At 36.0% G+C, this 20067-nt stretch overlaps 1 protein-coding gene across 1 annotated transcript; it reads right to left on the reverse strand.

Annotated features, from left to right (window-relative positions):
- Window positions 1-239: 239 nt before the first annotated feature.
- On the reverse strand, window positions 240-14787 carry LOC143452268 (intraflagellar transport protein 140 homolog). The gene is made up of 33 exons (XM_076953169.1): window positions 14582-14787; window positions 14200-14427; window positions 13664-13803; window positions 12043-12191; window positions 11682-11806; window positions 11410-11549; window positions 10339-10445; window positions 10070-10212; window positions 8636-8810; window positions 8344-8441; window positions 8086-8158; window positions 7646-7758; window positions 7291-7418; window positions 7026-7143; window positions 6757-6893; window positions 6218-6407; window positions 5955-6086; window positions 5737-5799; window positions 5466-5614; window positions 5159-5336; window positions 4995-5078; window positions 4812-4918; window positions 4643-4738; window positions 4412-4544; window positions 3936-4079; window positions 3714-3842; window positions 3348-3530; window positions 2815-2918; window positions 2003-2099; window positions 1685-1897; window positions 1232-1398; window positions 985-1126; window positions 240-788 (listed from the first exon to the last, which is right to left on the reverse strand). The coding sequence occupies exons 1-33, from the start codon at window positions 14726-14728 to the stop codon at window positions 576-578; spliced, it is 4545 nt and encodes a 1514-aa protein (XP_076809284.1). The 5' UTR covers window positions 14729-14787; the 3' UTR covers window positions 240-575.
- Between the last annotated feature and the right edge of the window lie 5280 nt (window positions 14788-20067).

Raw genomic sequence — 20067 nt, forward strand, 5'->3', positions numbered from 1 at the left:
TTGAACTCATGAAATATTTGGCTCCCCCCAATTTTTTTTTCTGGCTACGCCACTGGCAAGACAACAGTATTCTAATTAACAGGCCTACATTTCTGGACGTACCATGTGGTTATGTTTAATTTTACAATGTATGTCTGTACTTGTACGATCTCGCATTTCTTCTACCTTTCTTTTGGGGGAAAAAGAAGTCTAAACGTCTGTTTAAGGCAAACCATTGTAGTTCTTCAAAGTATTAAAACTTCGTGTGGAAAAAAGGTTATTATTTTCAACTAAGTGTTTACTGACGTCACTGTTTAACATTTTTAACACACGTAGCATCATTAGTGTTTCATATAAAAATATAGTAACAAAAGTTGAACAAACTTCCAAAATAAAAATTACCCAGAGAAAAAGAAAAAGCGATGTGAAAAAATGTGTTACATAAGTCGTCAAGTAACCTGTTATTGTTACTAAGAAAATTGCACAGAAGAAACTGTTTTAAACCAACGCATTATAGCCTACGTTTACGAGCTTGTGACCGTGCAATTTTCTATTGTTAAAACTGAAAGGCAAAAGTACAGAAGAACCACTTTAAATTAAAATCCAAATCCGCCGTCATAGAGTTCTTCAGCAACTTCTTCATCGTCATTCTCGTCCAACTTAGGTCCATCGCCGTTAGCAAGTCCAGCACCCCTACCAAGAGGTGCACCCACGGCTCGATGGATCGCTTCTATGGTAGCCACGTTGACGTAATACGACAACGTAACAGAGGGCATGCGATTGCGAAACTCTTGCATATAATGGTAGGCCTAAAGCAGACATACATACAGTATAACCTACATTTAATTTATTGTACTCTACGCTGTTAAACTGGATGGAAACAGCTAAGATGTAAAAAATTGAATAAAATTCTAAGAAATTTTTGTTTGGATAAAGCAATAATAAATCAGGCTGCTTAGCAAAGTCAAAATACTAGAAAATAAAGTTGATCACTTGGACACTAACCTTATCATAATTCTCTTGCGATGCGTAATATTCCACAAGAAGACCATAAACATCACCATAACGAACCGAGGATTCAAGGTCGGGTTCAAGAAGCAGGTTATGACATTGCATTATACCATTTTCTGGGTCAGTGTCAAACAGGCTTCAAGTAAACAATGTGCAATTAACTAAAAAATTGTCAAGCAGCCAAGACCACTATATTGAAATTAAGACTAAAATGCAGATTCGGAGCTAGTGTATTTGATACCTTCGCGTTTGAAGAAATTTTTTTACAAGCGCGATTCTTCCTTTAAGTTCGGTAACTTTCGCCTCTTGTTGTTGTTTGTTCGCCATTTTTGCTTTTGCCAAGCACTTGAAAGCTTCTGATAATGCACCCAAAGCCTTTTCGTAGTTTTGATATTCGTCGATTTCAACCTGAAGCCAATAAAAGCGTATACAAATGGTAACCTCAGAGAGGACAACTTTCGCCGCAGCTCTGCTCGGTTGAAAACTTGATAAAACGAGAATTTCTTGATCAACAAATACTCAAAACAGCGCGACATCAATACATTAGATTGGACGGACAGTCATAGACAATCAGAACCCGAAATTAGGTTCGGTAGAAACCAATGGTTGCGCAAGCAAGCTATATTGGCATCAAATTAATTTTCATCTCCAACGTAACTTGGCAAAGAACGTAAAATATAAAACAAAAATATACTTGCGCGCATGCATCGTAAAACGTTGCAAGCGAGTCCAAAGCCCTTCCCTTGGTGTAAAAGCCAATGATGTTTTTCATGATCTCAGGATCTTTGCGCCAGTCAAGTGATTGCAAGTAGTTAGCAGCCATTACGTAAATATTTCGAGATTTTGACACACCAGTGAAGAAAATAATCCTCTCCGTATCACCTGATTTTAATAGCGCTCTCATAGCCTTGGTAAAAGAACGTATAGAGGTTAATAAGCAGATATTATAAACAAGTCGGATATTACAATAAACAAGTCGGATGAGGCATTTCGCCACGATGGAAATTGTTACCTTCTCCTTGTCTCCGGCTTGCGTGTATTTTTTGCAAGCGAGATGATATTCACCTTGTTTCATGCAGCAGTCTGCTAATTTTACCAACAGTGTCTCCCTGCAGGGAGGAAAAGAGACGGAATTCAATCACAACCTGACATGCGACGATGATTTACAAAGATCACACCAATAGCGGTCACATAGCAATTGATACACCTACGCTACACCAGGGCTTTTCAAACTGTGGGTCGCGACCCTGCTTGGGGTCGCAAAATGTAATTTTGGGGTCGCGATACCAATTTAATTTTTATAAATTGAATTGTTTTTTGATTATTTTTTATTCGCTTTACTGTTTCCATTACGAGATTTTTTTATTACTGCTGGTTACTGTACTTCAGTGGATTGTGTGCACTTGCATGATTTTTCCAGAGACAAAAATACCACTTGAGATTTGTAATTGGACGTTTATTGTTTTAACATCATTAATGTGTAGGCTACCTCTCAAGGGGTCGCATAGAAATTTCTTTTCCAAAATGGGGTCGCAGACCCAAAAAGTTTGAGAAGCCCTGCGCTAGACCACAGGACGTGGTTAGTCATTTCCGCCAACACAAAGTTCTGGTAATAATTTTTCATGACCCTTTTTCATTGTTGAAGTAATGTTTGACCCTTATACTTACAGCCAACTAACCCAGGGTAAATTTTATCTTGTTTTGCCGAATAGTCTACTTCGTGAATAACATAGCGTTGGAATTTATATTGTCTCAAAACTACTTCAAGCTTTTGAAAGTTAGGGGAACGATTAATTACGCTGCTACCATAACGGTGCATCCAACCTTTGTGGCTGTTCCATAGCTTCTTTTGGTATAGTTAGTTTTTCCACAAGGGTTTCGTTCAGTCTTACGTCGTTTTCGCAACAGACGTTAATCGCTTCGGCATACTGAAAAATAAAAAAATGATCCCATTACAAAAGTAACGCAAACAATATATGATGCAATATGCAAAAAATTACAGATTAATTAGCCAGCGTAAAAATAGAACTGTGCAATTAACGAAGAGCAATTTCTCGCAGAAACAAAAATCATTACTTGAACGTCCTTGTCAAGACCAACGAAGGAAAACATTGAAATTACGATTAAAATGTGCATTAGAGTTACATTCAAATTGGAAATATACGAAAAGAGAAATTAGTATATAACTGCACTATACCGGGTCATGTTTCAATGTCAGCATTACTTCAATTCCTTACATACTCAATCAAAATTTTAGACTTTCAACTTAACGGTTTCGGTTTTTTTTTATTCCTGCGTTGACTTTATTGCAACCTTGCTGTTTCCATTTCCTTAATTATGTCAGCGAAAACATTCACCTTCTTGGCAATGACCAGCATTGCCACTGCCTTGTCGTGCTGGGCGTGTTCTGTGAAGAAATCGGCGCATCTTTCTAGCAGCAGTGGATCGGTCCGCTCGTCTAATTCTTGCGAAATTAGTTCAAGGGCCCCAAACTGCTTGCTTTCAAAAGCTATTTCCAGGGCTTTTGAAAAGTGACCGGCCTATACAGAAATATAAGACTGCATTACATGATAAGGTTGGATTTGTCAGACTTGGAAAACATAGCACTTAACATTTTGAGCATTAGCTGTTACAAGGTGGTAGTTTTCATGAACATATACCGAAGTTGTTTCAAACCAATATCGGCTACTTCGTTATAAATATATCCAAGTACACCTATTCACCTTGTGATAAAGCATGACAGCCTTATCAAGGGTATCAGGTCTTTCTTCATAATGTCTGGCCGCTTCAACCATATCCGATGGTGTACTTAGCAAGGCTAAATTCATTAGCTGATCCTCAAAGCCATGTTCCTAAAAATCACCTTCATCATTTATTTTGCATTAGAACACAAAAAGAAGCCATAGTATGTACGAAAAACATGTAACTAAGTAGTTTAAATGAACCTTGCAGATTCGGATCGCATTGCCATAAGCCATAGCTCGAGTAAAAAAGTGAATAGCTTGCTTTATATCATCGTTGTTTTCAAACTGCCTTGCCAAATGGTAACATGCTGCCCGATCGCCCGTCTCATTTGCCACCTCGGCAGCCTGGGAAAGCAAAAGCATTGAAAACATTTCAGTGTTTCAATGATCAAAGTTCAACTAAAAAATAAATCAAACTTATCCAGAAATTCATAACTGCGGGTATGCTCACAATACGACCCTGATTTAACAAACGAATAATAAAATCTTTCTTGTTAATTATTCAAGAAACAGCTACTACTACATACAGAAAATTTCTTGTCAGAAAAAAAATATTGTAAATATTAAATATTAATAATTAATAAATATTAATAATAAAAATATTAATAATAAATATTAATAATAATTATTAAAATATTGTCTCGAAAAATATTTTCAGAATTTAAAAGGTTGAATACTTTTTCTGGGTTGCCGCAGTAACAATAAACTCTGACGAGGGAAAGAGGGTCTGCAGCTTGTTGATAAAATTTTAAAGCAGTGTCCATTTCTCCAGTTGATTCCATATACTGAGCCCACCATTTGCGTAATTTTCTGTCATATAAAACTCCACAATAAACTAGCACACAACGTTGCAAAATCAAGTTGTACTGATAAAGCAAACTTGACCTATCTTGATGCAACTTGATTACCTATCTTTGCTCTTCATGATGTAAGCTTCCAACATTTCAGTCTCATCAAAAAGCATGCGAGGCACCTCAAAGTAATGAGTACCAGATTTCTCAAAGCTGCATATGAGAACAATTGGGTTCAAAGCTTGGTCCGATGATCGTTATTAATATAATCAGTGAAAAAGCTTACTTTGGGATTGCACCAGGGATATCCCCAGATGCCTCCAAATGTTTGGCATATTTGTAGAAAGTGGTTCTTAAATGAACACGGTCGTAAAGTTCTGCTGTCTCTAAGGCCTAAAAATCAAGAGGTAAGCGATGTAAACTCTTTTTAATTCCTTAAAAGGCCTAGGAAAAAAGTAATTATACAAACCTTGCCCCACTGCCCCGTTGCTTGATAAAACAAGTTTAACAGATCGTATCTTTCACAATTCTTGTACAATTTCTCTGCCTCGTCCTGTACCAAAGCACGCAATCATTTTTAACACAACGGCGACATATGTTATGTACATTTCATTAGAAGTAAAAGCCTTTTACATTCATTCCAAGCTCCAAGGCCAATCTTGCTACCCTTGCATCTCGTTCCGATTCTTTTTCCGCTTCCCTCAGTGCCCTTGCGCCTCGTGCATGACCCATGTTCGCTAAACAAACTTTTGCAACGTCCAGTCGACGTGATTTGACACACATACGTGCCATGCTTTCCCATACAGCAGCTCTTAAAATGAATGAGAAATACTTGAGCCACGCAACACGATTTAGTCAGAAGAACTTGTACTTCATGAATACATGCGAATACCGAGTTATTACTACTCTATCACTTCTAAAATGGGTAAACATTATGTACCCCTTAATTAATTTTATTGCTTTAAAGGCTTCATCCATATCACCAATAGTTAAGTAATAGCTGAAGTTAAGCATGGCAGCTTGTGAAGCATTGTCGCAGTCATCAAGTCCAACAAAGTCACGCATCACTCTTGATAATGCGGCTGAACCCTGAAAAGCAAAAAAGAGAGTGCTACTACTACGACAAAAGAGAGGTTGTATACCATCAACTACTACGAAATAATTACAAAAACATTTTAAATTGCTATGGTGCAATCATAACAATCCATTACTTCCTTTGGCTTTGTCTCTTCAGTTTCTATTTCATTTTCAACAGCAGTTTGTAATGAAGAAATCTGGAAACCATATAGTAAAATATATTGTGACATGCAGAGATCTGAATTACCTCGTTATTAGTAGCTTAATAAGAAAATGTACAGGCCACAACTGTTTAACTTATTACAATCATTACTACTTCACGACAAAAAACATTAACCATGTATTCAAGTACCGATTTTGTGAAATAGAAGTATGGCACTTTGAGACCAATTAATTCCTCAAATTCGTTTGTACGTTCATACGAATTTTGCAGCATGATTCCCTGGTCTTGGGTTACAAAGAGACTAACCATCAAAACTTCTGGCTATTTCAAAGTAACATGAACATATTTTTCATCACATGTAAAAATAAAATGAAAAAATGATTATCTTTATCTTAAAACTATTGTAAGTTATATCCTTTATTTTTGCTTCTATACTGTACATAACAACATACCACAGAAATTGTAGAGCTGGACATCGAGCTCAAAATTGACATGGAAGACTTTCTTCCTGCATCGCTCAACTCAGAACGAGCAGAATCAGTAATCTGCGCTTCACAACACAGCAGCCTGTTTTCTGTCCTATCCCAGTGAATACTAATAGGATATCGGCCAGCAACTTCAGCAGCTGCATCTGCTCTGCTTCTAATAGAAAGAAATAGCTGAGTACTGAGAGTAGCTCCCGATGTGCATTTTGTTGAAAACTACTTCAGGTTTAAATTAAAATACATGATTGATTAATATTGGTAGTACAGAATATTCTACATCAGGACTAAACATAGTCTAGGTCTCTAGGATAAAGATGCAATGAAGTGATAAAGATAAATAATCAATATAACTGACAACGATGTCAGTTCTGTATTTATCTAAACTCAAAAGAATTAGCATGTTAAATTAAAGCAATTAAGCAAATATATTGCATGGCAAACTGTTGTGGTAAATTATGTAGTATCTTGGATATTGTAAATAACCACACAACAAACTGTTACTGAACTGTTCAATGTCACTTTTGGGTCCTGTATCAACACCAAAGTCTTCAAGATCATTTGCTCCAGTTTCAAAATCGAAACTTTCAAGCTTTTCAACTTCACAATCATAAATATAAATTTTACTGTCGGGCACATTGTTGTCCTGAAAAGATTAAAATCCAATTGTGGTGAAGTGACTGAAAACAGTTACACAGTAGACTATTCTAACCTGTTATCAAACATCTATAAATATGTTCAATCTAAAGTTAAGATGGTTAGATTCAATGTTTGTTACTTTTTTGCATAGAAAAGCAATTTTATTTCCAGCTGAATTGCAAGTGATTGCTTGCAACAAACCAAAGTTTTCAATGAGTTCCAACATACATTTACTATTGCCGTGAGCTTTTGCATCTCTGTGAAAATTAATGAAGCTAGACATTAATAAGGGTTGCTGCTAAGAATATGTGCCAACTTGGAAATGTATTTTCAAAACCTAAAGTTCAAGACAGCCAATTCAAGAAGCCAATGAAAAAACCAGTGTAATTAGGTTGGTTACTGACCTTCGTGATAAATCATAAACTTTAACGTAACCAGCATTTGTTCCTACAACCAGAAAATCACCACTAATAGAAAGTAAAATTGGTGAACCTTCATTATCTTGAAAGTGAATCAGCTGTTTCACTGTTCCCTACGAATATAAAAGCAAAAGTCACAAAATGTACAATTTATGCCATTTTAAGATAACATTGAATCATCCTTGAATACTTTCTACAAACATCCTGAAGATGGCAAAAAAAGTTAGACGCACATCATACTATCATAGCAATACCAATATTAGGTGATTGCAGTATAAATGGAAATTTTCAAAGAAATGTTTGTTAAATAACCAGAAGCTACAAGAAACAAAACTTTTACCTGGAAATTTCTAACTTGAATTTTAGACTGATCCTTTGAATCCTTTGGTTTGTCAATAGAAAAGAAACTTTGATCATTCAAGCTGTTGATAGATGATGTGCAAGTAAACGTGCCTGCAATAATATAATTAGTGATAAAACGTTTTCTCAACTAAAACAAACACCTAGACACAAATTTGAAAATAGTAATTATTTTATTCAAAGTAGATCATAAAGAGTGTTCTAGTTAAAGACAGACACAAAAATTTCACAAATTGTTAAAGATACAGAATTTTACTAGAATTAAGTGATAGCTAGAATCTGCTTATTGTATCAACAGAGATTTGAATAAGGTTTAGATAATTATCAGCCCTTAGGGATTCAAATACCTAAGCAAAAATAAAAAAATAATGTCAGTCAACTTATTGTTTAGTGAAATAAACACAACCAACAATATAATACCAATATGACTTTGACCATGCTGTGTGACTTCATAAACTGATGCTTGCTTCCCATTCCATACCGCAATGTTTTCCTGTTAGGGTGGAAATGAGTAAAAAGCAAAGTGTCATAAGGTTATGGTTCAATGAAATAAAAAAACAAGTCTGTTAAAAACGTGGTCATAAACTTTTTATTAGTTTAAGCAGTTCTATGAAATCCAAGGTATATACATAAGAATATTGTTGGTATCATATCACATGAAATTGAACCTATTCTTACACTGGCTGCAACCAATCCTTTAAAATAAATGTCTGTTTGAAGTTCAGTATGACCTCCTCTTTTTGTGGTGAGTTGGCTTATGTGTGCTGGAGTCATGCCTGGAAAATATAACAGAGCTCTATGTAAGCTAGCAGTAAGAAGAAACCAAGTCTATACCATTGTTGATGTCTTTAAACTATCATCATGCCAGATTTTATACACACAAAACAATTTCAAAAAGTCTCTTGCAACAAGAACTTCGGTAAAATCGATTGGTTGTACAGAAATACAAAAGCATAAATACTATGTATACCTGTTATAGCTGGTTGTTCAGAAGACTTCTGTCCAATGAAATCAATGGACAATGTTCGGGGATCAGTTTGTACAGCTAATAATATTTCTGATAAGGCAGAACTGGGTTTTTGTTCAATGAGCAGAAGAGTTCCTTTATCTCCTGATGCAGATAGGACAGTTTGCTTCCAACACCACTATAAACAAATCCATAGACAGTGTATGACAAATTGTGTTACCACACAGATACATGTATAGGTTGATGTCATAGCTTTTTTTTTTGTTGAATTTTTTATGGAGACCATTAAGCACAAATCTTGTAATTACAAAATGGCATAAGGAAGCTATGCAGAAACCCAGTACACTTTTTGCATATGCAAACAATTACAAAAAAAATCACTGTCTTTTGAGGTCAGTTATGCAAACAAAATCATCATGGATCTGTTTACGTTTTCTTCGTTCATGCAATACATAGAATTTAGCAAAAACTTACCTCAAAATTCAGATTTGTGACAACAACAAATTTAGTTAATATTCATGCAAACTATCCAGTTTGTGTTTGATTTGGCATATCCCTAATGCTTGCTTGTAAACTTGTTCATGTTTCTCAAAATATTACCAGTTAATCAACTTTTGGTATATTGTTTCTCAAAGGTCAAGTCTATATTCTTAACAATGCAATCTCCTAAAGCAGTGGTTACAACCATGCTGGACCCAACTTTATTCTCCAAGCATTTGTCGAATATCTTAATTTGATGTAAATACAATGGTTACTCCAAAATTCGTTTGATGACTTTAAAGGCTATCAAGAAAACAAAGATAACTTACTAAAATGAAAACCACCAAAAATTTTACAATCTAGTGTTGTGTAAATGTGTCTTTTGTGCTTGTTTATTGGATTTGTGGCTTTGTTTCAGAAAGCACAATTCAAGTCTTACTGGTATGTCATGTGTCAATAGGTTGTACCTTTAACCTTTTATGAACGGTAGGCGTGTTACACAATCATAATTAATCATTGAAAGTAGGAACTGTTCTATTTTGACGACTAATTACAAATAAAACATAACCAAAAACGTATGCTAAATTTTTGTTAATCAGACGACCTCCGACGATAACTGAGTCAAAATCAGGAGTTCAACTGAACCCAGGATAAGAACTGTATCATGGTTAAGAACCTACTGTTCTGATGTACTCATGCTCAAAACCACTCTGTTTCCACACACTCATGCAATTTGTGCATAATGTGAGAATGGACTGCACATAAACAGTTCAAGCCCTACACACTCAAAACATTCTCAACTCCATTTTTCAAACGGCCTAATTAACATAAACACTAAATTTTATCTTTGCTTCACACACCATGTAAAAGCTATTTACCAACGCCTACGTACCATTTAAATCAAAAATTGCCATACTAAACTATAGCCTCAACAGTGGTTTTACTTTTCAACTATACCTCAACTTTTTGACAGGAAAGTTTTATAGATACTGCTGGTTGCAATTTCCAGCGATCTTCAGGTTCAACTTTAGAATGGGTTGTTCCAGTCACCATTCTCCATATAGCAACTCTGTTCTGATCAGTGCCAGCTGCCAACACACCTATACAAGACAACAATAAAGTACAACTACATATCAGCATTGGCATTTCAGAAACTTTAGTCATATTTCCAGATTAAATACATTAATAAATTAACAGATTAGGTAAACAGATTAATAAAAAAGTACCTTTAGAAGAATAGTATGCTACACAATTTATGTATTCATCTTCAGTAAATCCACAAGAGTTTTGCAGTGGTAAAGTATAGTTATCACCACTCTTTAAATCCCATAGTCTAAAAAAAATTAGGAGACAAAGAGCTGGAGGATTAGAAAACTAAATTTTAAATCAACGAAGTTTTCAGATATTTATAAATATGTATTTGAACAGTTTCACAAAGTAGGTATAATATTTCAGGTGACTGTTATGAGTTCTTGACCAAGCATAGAAGCGTTTTAAAGGGTAACTATGACAAAATTTGCACCTTATGATTTTTTTGCAAAACATTAAATGTGAAGATAACCAGTTGCCGATTTTTACAAATATTTTTACTCAAAACTTTCTAATTAAATCATAATTATTGTTTACTTAAACTGCTCTTCTGCACTACTATAAATAACACATTCTCGTGACATTATGATGTCAGAAAATCAAATCCGAGATATATCAGCTTCATTATTGGTAAACTATGGGCGCAACTCACATTTTGTTTCTGGTTTGTATTTACTATACATGACATTGCACCATACTAGTTATATGTCATTTATGAAATGCATTGTTATAAATAAAACAAACCTAAAAATGTGGATCTGAAAAGCGTGTTTATCGAAGCTTTAAATTCATGACATTGGGTGTGTAACAAGAAAGGCTTATAGGCTACAAAGCTGTATTGCTAACACTAACACTACAGCAAGCGCTGGTTATGATTGAAGAGAAATTTTAGGAGTAACTTAGTACGTTGCTAAGAGTATAACGATTTTAGCTGATACCATTGCTATAATTGGGATTCTTTTAAATACCAAGCATTTCAGTACCGTTAGTTAAACATATCTTTGCTCACTATTAACAAAATAACCACAGCAAAAAAGATTCCTAAAAATACGTAATACAGTGTCTGAATGCAAATATTAAAGAATTGTATGATATCTTGAATTGGATAATACTTCAGTATTATCTAAATAACATATATGCATGTTTTATGTAGAAAAAACACAAATCAAGTGATAAAAATATTTCACTGCAGATACACTTTAAGGTACCTTAATGAACGATCACCCGTCGCAGCTGCCAAGAGTGAATTCCCAGCCCATGTGATTTGAGCCTTACCCTCTTGACCACTGAATTTAACTCGTTCCATTTCTACAAGTCTTTCATCATCATGGATTTTACACTTCACTACCTAGATCATCATAGTTGAAATAGTATAAAAAGTTAAATTTGGGTTGTGTTTAATACGTAACTAACATAAAAAGCTAAGCATTAAAACTGTTTTATTGATTCTTTAAATGTAGACGGAAATTTTAAATATTACTTGTAAATCATACGAAATTGCAGCTAGAAAATTATCTTTTTGTGAATATAGCAGCTTTTGTATTGAATTGTCCAATTTGACACACTCAGTTTTTCCACCTTTATCATCAATGCAGAAAATAGCCCCTTAGTCAAAACAAAAAATATGTTACTATAAAAAGATATGATCTACAATAAGGAAACCTAAATCATGCAAAATATGTTATAAACGAATATAAACACATGAGCTGTTCAGTGGAAATATTACAATAACAATTCCATTAATTTGAAACATATTTGAAGACTAAAGCTGGACTTATAAATCAGTCCACTTATGTCATGGACAAAAGCACTCAATTGAACAACCACAACATAGTTTTTACCACTAGACAGTCCAACATAAAATGATAATAGTGCTTTTCGAGATGTTGACAACTTCATGCGAGAACTCAAAGATGATTTGTAATCAGCAAGCAGATCTAAAGCTCTTTCATCACCACTAACAGCTGCTTTTGCCAAACTTGCTATGTTTCTGGATGTTGTTAAATGTGTAAGAAAAAAAAAAGATGAACAATTTTAAAAACGAAATATTTCTAAGATTGAGAAAATGATCTTGCACTTAACATGTAGTAGTTGTGTTAAAAACTAAAATTTTATTCTACAAATCATTGAGGACAAACACCAAAAACAAAGGTTAAAATAAAACTCGTGCAAGAATTAGAAACCAAAGGCCAAAAGTAAAGTATAAAAAATGACTGGAGCTTTCTGAGAAAATTTGGAATAGTTTTACCGAAATTCAGAATTTTCCATGCATTTTCATTTTTCATTTACTTTCATGTGCAGTTGACCAACATCCCAATAACTAACATATGTGGATGTGAAAGTACTTTAAATGTAATTTGAAATACCATGAACGTATATCAGATCATGATCAATCGTGTCAACCAAAACAGTGACATACAAATGGAATGACTACTAAGATCTTTTGAGATCCAGTTATGATGGATACATCTCTAAACACATGTTTGCATGCATAGGTGGGCAGTGCCGCGGTACTATAGTACCGAATTACTGTATCGCTGTACTTTTTCAGTACCGATACCGTCGATACTTTTGAAAACAAGTACCAAATCTCTATACCAAATTACTTTTTTCAAGAAATTTCAGTCGGTCCCAGTACTCGGCACTTTTCACGTGATTATTTCAAAATTTTAACAAGTATGTTTTCAAAAATATTTGCTAATTCATCCTTAATACTAATTTTAGCATCTGTTGATCTTTTTTAATCTAGAAATGTCAAGTAAAATTGCAAGCATGTAATGTCACATATGTTTTGACCTGGAGTAACCTTTACCGAGGGCATAATGGCAGCAAACATTGCATTTGCAGCAGCATCCTTTACAAAAAAAGTACCGGTATCAAGTACAGACAAAGTACCGAACTACTTTTTAAAGTAGTACCGAATACCGAAACCTACAATATATTTTTTTACCATGTACCGGTACCGTTACCGACGATACTTTCAAAGTACCGACTGCCTGATTGCATGTTAATTGGAAATTTGCAAGCAGCTAAGCATCAGGATTTCCAATTCGAGACAAAATTTCAAAATCTGGGTTTCAAATGCTGGTGATAAAAAACCCAAGATTTTTCGCTATACTAAACTCAATACTATTGTAAAAATCACTAAATATTCAATTTGTCCTTTATTAACAAATAAGTAATTAAGAATTTATCCCTGAAACACAGATTTCAATGATTCTTCTAGTACTGTAGACAGGGCCAGCACATAGCTAATCAAAGTAAAGTTTTTCCCTGTTTAATCCTGCAATTCTTTACTAAATTGAGTAAATTCGATAGGCACAGGTTACTGCAGTCTATTTTTTCTAAACAACTTCATTTATCATTAAATAAAAAACACAGGTTTTCAGATTTTATAACCTGGGTTTCGGGTTCAAAAACCTCGGTTGGAAACGCAATTTCATTTGAAATTGAAAAACGTACCTAGTATCTAAATCAGTCTCTTCAGCTCCACTAGGCTTACTAACACAGTCTGTTATTTCTTCACCCAAAGAAAGACGATAAATGGGATCATGTTGAACACGGCCTCTTGCATCAGTAGTCCAAGCTGCCCACACACCTTCCTATAATAGTCATATTAAACATTTAACTGTTGTAAGTGCTAATGTTTTCATGCCCAAATATCCAGTATTTCACAGGTAACAGTCAATGCATGACATGGTTGCAAATTAGACAGGAATAAACCTAAAAAATACAACTACACCTCATTAAAGTACTGTAACTTTTCGCAACTCAAAACTTTTGATAACTCAAGATAACTTAACTGGTCGTACAAGATTTTTCTACAAAAAAGTATCAATTTTATCAACTTTAAATTTATAAACCAAAGTAATTTGATATGTGTGTTTGCTTTTAATGAGCTTCAATTCTATCTGAATAAATAATACCCAGAAGGTTATAATCAGTGTTGAAGCTTATATTTATAAATCAATAAAATGTAATATTGATAAATAATTTACCTTATCCCCTGAACCAAGGCGTGCTCCAGAACTTATCCATAGTAAAGCGCTTATGGAAGCAGTATGAAGACCTCTGGGAACTTCATGCAACTCTTTTTCTTGATCATTCCATATCAGTACATCTCCGTTTTCCCAGCCAACTGCAAGCAGCTTACGTGAAGGGTGCCACACAATGACCGTTGGTAACGATGATTTCTGCATCAATGTTCCTTTATTGGCTGGTGTACCCTGTCAACAAGATAAACATAATGTACTGTAACTTTGCTGAGCACTCAGTTCAGTATTGTAATGTATGTTTTGAAAATAATATTCGGAAGTAATGTACATGCAATCATTTTTAAGCATACTTAGATTGTCCAAGCAAAATAGAAGAGATACTTACATTGATAGTATACAAGTTGACAATACCACCTGATCCTTCTGGCAATTTTGAACCAACAGCAATGATATTGTATTGACAATGCCATGCAGTACATACCGTGGATGCACCAGCTGGTGTATCCAACATAACATCAAAATACAATGCCATGATTTACTAAAAAGACTCTAGGTGATGATGCAAAGAACACCCTGTCAAAAACAAGAAATCCAATTTTAGTTGGTGTTTTATTGACCACTACTTCATACAAGCCAGTTAGTATCTCTGCCAAAGAGGTTATGTTTTCATTTCTCAATGTTTGTTTGTTTTTTTGCTAGCAACATTACTGAAAATGCTATAATCTGTTTTTGATCAAATTTTTATGATAGCTCAGTTACGATATGTGAAAAGACTCATGAGCATAGATAAATCCACTGGGGTTATGCTACAAGAAAAAGATAGTGCAAAACCATCATTATCCGCTAGCCATTCCCTGTAAGAATAAAAGCACAGACAAACATGTGAAGAAACAAAATTGTCACGTGAAAGTTGTTGCACATTTTGTGATTACATGAGGAACATTTTGTTGACAGCAATGATTGAAATACTTTTGACCCAGGAAAATATGAAATATTTTACCTGCCTTTTTATGTTTTAAGCTAACTATAACGATAGTTAAATTAAAAAAGCATATATTAGCACTTTTCCTATTCATTAAACAGCAAAGAAGTACAATTCTGCTTGTTCATATATACATAAAGACGAAACAAACAATTATAAGCCACCGTTAAACATAAACCATTCCAAGTATCATAGTTATTGAGTATAAATACAAAAAAACAGGTTTCAAATGTTTTTACCAAATTTACACTAAAACTGTTGTTGTCAAGGATGTCAAATGTTGACAAAGTTTTAGGTGTTGCAATACAGTAACAAATAGATCCTTTCCGAGTTACTGCCCCCATTTGTTTTGGGTGTCGACCCACTTTGATTCTTTTTTAAAGTACAATCATTCTAGATATTCGATTGTAAGGATTTCGCTCAGGTGAGCAACATATGAATTCTTTTACACGATAAAAAAATTAAAAAATATGTTGCCTAGTACTCATTTTACAGTGGTTTGAAGTCTACTTACTGGATTTGTTCAATATGACATCTGGATACGTGATCAGCACAGTATGCAACATAAAATGCGCAAGAGATTTTGTGTTATCTGTGACGCGTTACATAAGCTAATTTTGTTTTGCATGTAAAGCAAAGTTTAAGATAATCAACTAGAAGTAAATACAAACCAAATAATTGCATTCATACGCGCTGCAGATGCTGTAATATGCAAACTCTTACACATTCTTTAATTGCTTTTCTAGTTGAATTGTCGCTAAATTGTTAATGTTACATTTATAACTGCAGCCAGACAGTTATCACACATGTAACACGATTGTAATATGACCCTAACTTATAGTATGCTAGTAAACTCCTATCATTGGCATAGTATGATAATTTTTATCTGCAAAATGAGAAAGTATTTTGCACCACTTAAACCTGGCGACGATTATTTATCGCTCAAGCCCTGATTACCGAGTTTGGCTTTGTGCAAGTTCCGACTGTCACACATTCTTTAGTTTTATAGCATATTGCCCGTATGTAGAAATGTTCACCAGGTCTACTGAACAGGAGCAAATGTTGTTAATGCCTTGCTCAAGGACATTAAATAATGCTACCGGGTATCCAACACGAAACACGACGCTGCTTTATTGCAGCCCAGCTATAGTGAAATGTGTGGCAACTGGACGTACGAGATTCACGAATGTGCATGCCAAACTATTTATCTTCACGCCGAAGTATTGTATTATTGTGTTGACAATTATAACAAACAAACAAAAAATGGTTGTTTAAAAGCCAATTTATAATAAATAAACAAAGAATTGAGGCTCCAGTGGAAGCCATCACGTCTCAAAATTTACATTTTTGCACACAATGCAATAATTTTTCCACAAAAAATGCTGTACTTTCTAGTTGGGTCTGCCAGTGTTCTAACCAGTCGCCAGTCGGTTACCAAGCCCACTAAGCCGACAAGCTGATTATGTTTATCGTTCAGTTCTCAGTTCGTGTTGTGGGTGATGCTAAACCTACAAACACAAATAAAACTACCATTTGTAGTCATGTTGGGTCTAAGCAGTGAAAAGGTTAACAATCCTGCCCAAGAAAGAACACACTAGCCTACGAGATCAGCTAAACATAAGGCCAGTGTAATTTGATTAAACATCCAAGGGCGTCATTGCTATTTCCAGCTGAAAAAAGGGTATCTCCCAAATTAAAAATAAAAGCGACAAACATAATCAGCAAGTATTCTGGCCAGTTTAGAGGAGAAGGAGCCAGACAAGCTAATTAGGGACTTTTAATTGGACATATTATTATTATTTGCAGATCACATTTATTGTCACGCCTCCGTAAAAGATGTAGAAATAATACAACACACATGCAGTAAGCTGGTAATAAAATAACACAAAAGTTAGAAGGCATTGCACAAAAATATGAATTTTTGTGTCTGTATCAATTATCCCAACAGCACCGTAGCTAAGCATCGGTTTTTTCCCATTGTAGCGCCTCAAATTGTGTTCTGGTTTATATGTAAACTCCAATTCTGCAGTGTATACATACATATGCTAAAAAAGGCTTAACTATTGGTTGCTGCGAACACATCTGTGTCTGAGAGTTGCCCACGTAGCAGCAGCCAATAATCTCTGAGTAACATGATATATTCAACACAATACACCTTATGTCAACACACACAAGACTTGATTTAAACTTGAATGATTAAAGATAAATAATATATCTTAAATCAATTATTTATTATTGAATGATTGACACACCGAACTAGTAAGCCTACACCAGCACAGAGAGCAATCCAAGAGAGCGAATAATATCAAACTTACTAACTTATACCCAATGAGTTATTACGTAATAACTAATAACATTAACTTTTTTATCCGAATTCAATCCGCTACGATGGTTGGCTATTAATCAAACTATAGTAAGACAACACAGTGCACTGTACACAGTTGTCCACGTGACGTTGCCAGAGTGCAATTTAAAAAAGCATTCTATGTTCAATCGATCAACGCTCGCTGCCGTAAATGCACCCACACGGGATTGTACACGTTCAAGCTTCGGGACTGCATCAAAGAAGTACTGTAATACATAATTAAATGCGTACAAATGTATAGAGAGTGTATGCGATTATATTTAACCACGGATTCAGTCACTCAAACATGGCGTTAAGTGCCAAGTGACTCCCAAGCTAAATTTTTTTATCGGATTGGAGAGGGCCTAGTTTTACGGGGGCAAGTGGGGACATCTGTCTCCGGGCGCAGAAATATATCGGGATGTCAAATTAAGTCACAATGTTTTATAATAAAACAGCCAGGACAAGACTGTTAGCCTACGTAATGTTGCTCGCACATACGTAATAAAAGGTGTATCATTAGGCCATGCCCACTCAAAAACACAATTTTGGGGACTATTGGCGTTTTCACCTTTGTTATTTTGTTATTGACTATTGGCGCATTTTGTTGTGTGCGATTACTTATCGGCTATCGCTATACGATGTAGAAAAACAAGACTAATGGTGGGTTACACCAGGGCTTCCCAAACTGGGGGTCGCGACCCCGCAAGGGGTCGCGTAACGAACGTCGGGGGTCGCAGAGCGTATACCAATTTTACACGAAGTACAAAATACAATCAAAACAAAATATCGTTCCAGCCTAATCAACATTAAAACCGCCTTGAGACCAGCATTAGCAGATGTTGAGCCACGGCTGGACTTGCTTTGTAGCAGAAAGCAGTCGCACCAATCACACTGAATAAATGTGTGTGCTTTTTTTGTTTCCAGTGGCCTACATATGTGTAAAGTAGTAAGTAGGCTTTGAGTACTGGTTGCTTGAATTCAGTCTTTGCATCTCAATAAATGTCACTAATGACAAAGGTATATTTCGCACTGCTAATCAATTTAAACGTGAAGGGTCGCGGAAAACTTCAGAAGTTTGAAAGGGGTCGCGAGCAAAAAAGTTTGGGAAGCCCTGGGTTACACTGCATCAAAATTCGTTCTATACGGCGTTACAAAATTGTACTCTATAAATTGCTAGCTAGTATTGTACGCATACATATTAAAATACCGGCACATTTTATTTAAAGCATTTTTTGAGGCGTCAAAACCCAATTTACACTTGATGCAGTTTGGACCAAGTAATTAAGCTAATTCTAATATAGTAGCCTACGCTTGTTAGGTGTTTGTTTTCCTCATTTATCTAGACAAGTTGGAGAGCAAATACCGCGTCTGTCCTCGGACACTGAAAACCATAGATACGCTTCTGACCCCTTCTTCTTCGTGTGGAGTAGATGGTTCTTTAATTTCAGAGAGGGAACAAAAACCTCATATTGTAGGGCAGGTGTTTGTTAGCCAGCTGACCAGGTTTTCATCCATTGTTGTCAGACCACGGTTTCCACAAGGATGGCGGTATGTGGGACAAGATGTTATGACGTGGTCTGCAGTCTGCTCTTCTGCACCACACTCACAGGCCGCAGATGGAGCCATACCCCATTTGTGCATTGTTGAGCGGAAGAGGCCAACGCCAGTTCTAAGGCGATTGAACTTGGTCCAAGCACACCTGGGGAAATGCATTCCCGGTGGTGATGTGCTGGCCTTCGAAATGTAGCCATGGAGTCTGGAAGAATTTTCTTGCCACTCCATGCTCCATTTGTAATTCGCCCAGCTTGCCACATTGGTGCTTGACAGGTTAAAGTCATCCAGTAAATCCAATGCAGCAGGGACAAATGGGTGCCTCGACTTAAGCTGCCGGTGTCCTCTAACTAAGTGGAGGAGACAGGAGCCGGTTATGCAGAAGATGCCCAGGCTCCAGTGCTCGGCGTGCTAGAGACAGTGTGGCTCTCTTGCGGCGAAGCTCCGATGGGTGAATACCTGCTAGGACAAACAGGTTGTCTGTTGGTGTGGGGCGCAGGCATCCAGTCACTAAGCGCAGAGCGTCATTAATCGGCTTATCTATGAGACGAGTGTGAGCACTACGACACCAAGCTGGTGTGCAGTACTCGGCGGCAGAGTGGACCAAAGCCATGGTAGCTGTACGAAGTGTTGTACATCCAGCACCCCAGCTAGATCCTGCCAGTCGTCTCAAAAGCCCAACGCGTGTTGTAAGCTTTTTGCGAAGTGACTCCAGGTGGCGACGAAACGTGAGTGCCCTATCCACCTTTATGCCGAGGGATGTTGGTTCGGCAGTGAAAGGGAGAGGACGTCCATCAACAGTGATGTTGACCTCACGTTGTGCCTCCTTGTTGTACAGGTGGAAGGCAGCCGTCACCGTTTTGGTTACACTGAGCTTCAGCTTCCATTTCTGGAGATAAGTGGATATGGTTGCCATGTCCTGGGTTAGGAACCCCTCCAACTCCTGCCAGTTTTCTGCTCTATGCTTCTGACCCCGTGTAGGTACAATTAC

Source organism: Clavelina lepadiformis, chromosome 4, assembly GCF_947623445.1.
Source record: "Clavelina lepadiformis chromosome 4, kaClaLepa1.1, whole genome shotgun sequence".
Taxonomy (NCBI): domain Eukaryota; kingdom Metazoa; phylum Chordata; class Ascidiacea; order Aplousobranchia; family Clavelinidae; genus Clavelina; species Clavelina lepadiformis.

Excerpts from the sequence above, each read along its gene's own strand:
- LOC143452268 (XM_076953169.1), bottom strand. The coding sequence starts at position 14,728 with ATGGCATTGTATTTTGATGTTATGTTGGATACACCAGCTGGTGCATCC. Across the intron at positions 8,442-8,635 it reads TGAACAACCAGCTATAACAG|GCATGACTCCAGCACACATA; the intron begins GTATACATAGTA and ends TATATTTTCCAG. Across the intron at positions 4,545-4,642 it reads ATCATGAAGAGCAAAGATAG|AAAATTACGCAAATGGTGGG; the intron begins GTAATCAAGTTG and ends TTTATATGACAG.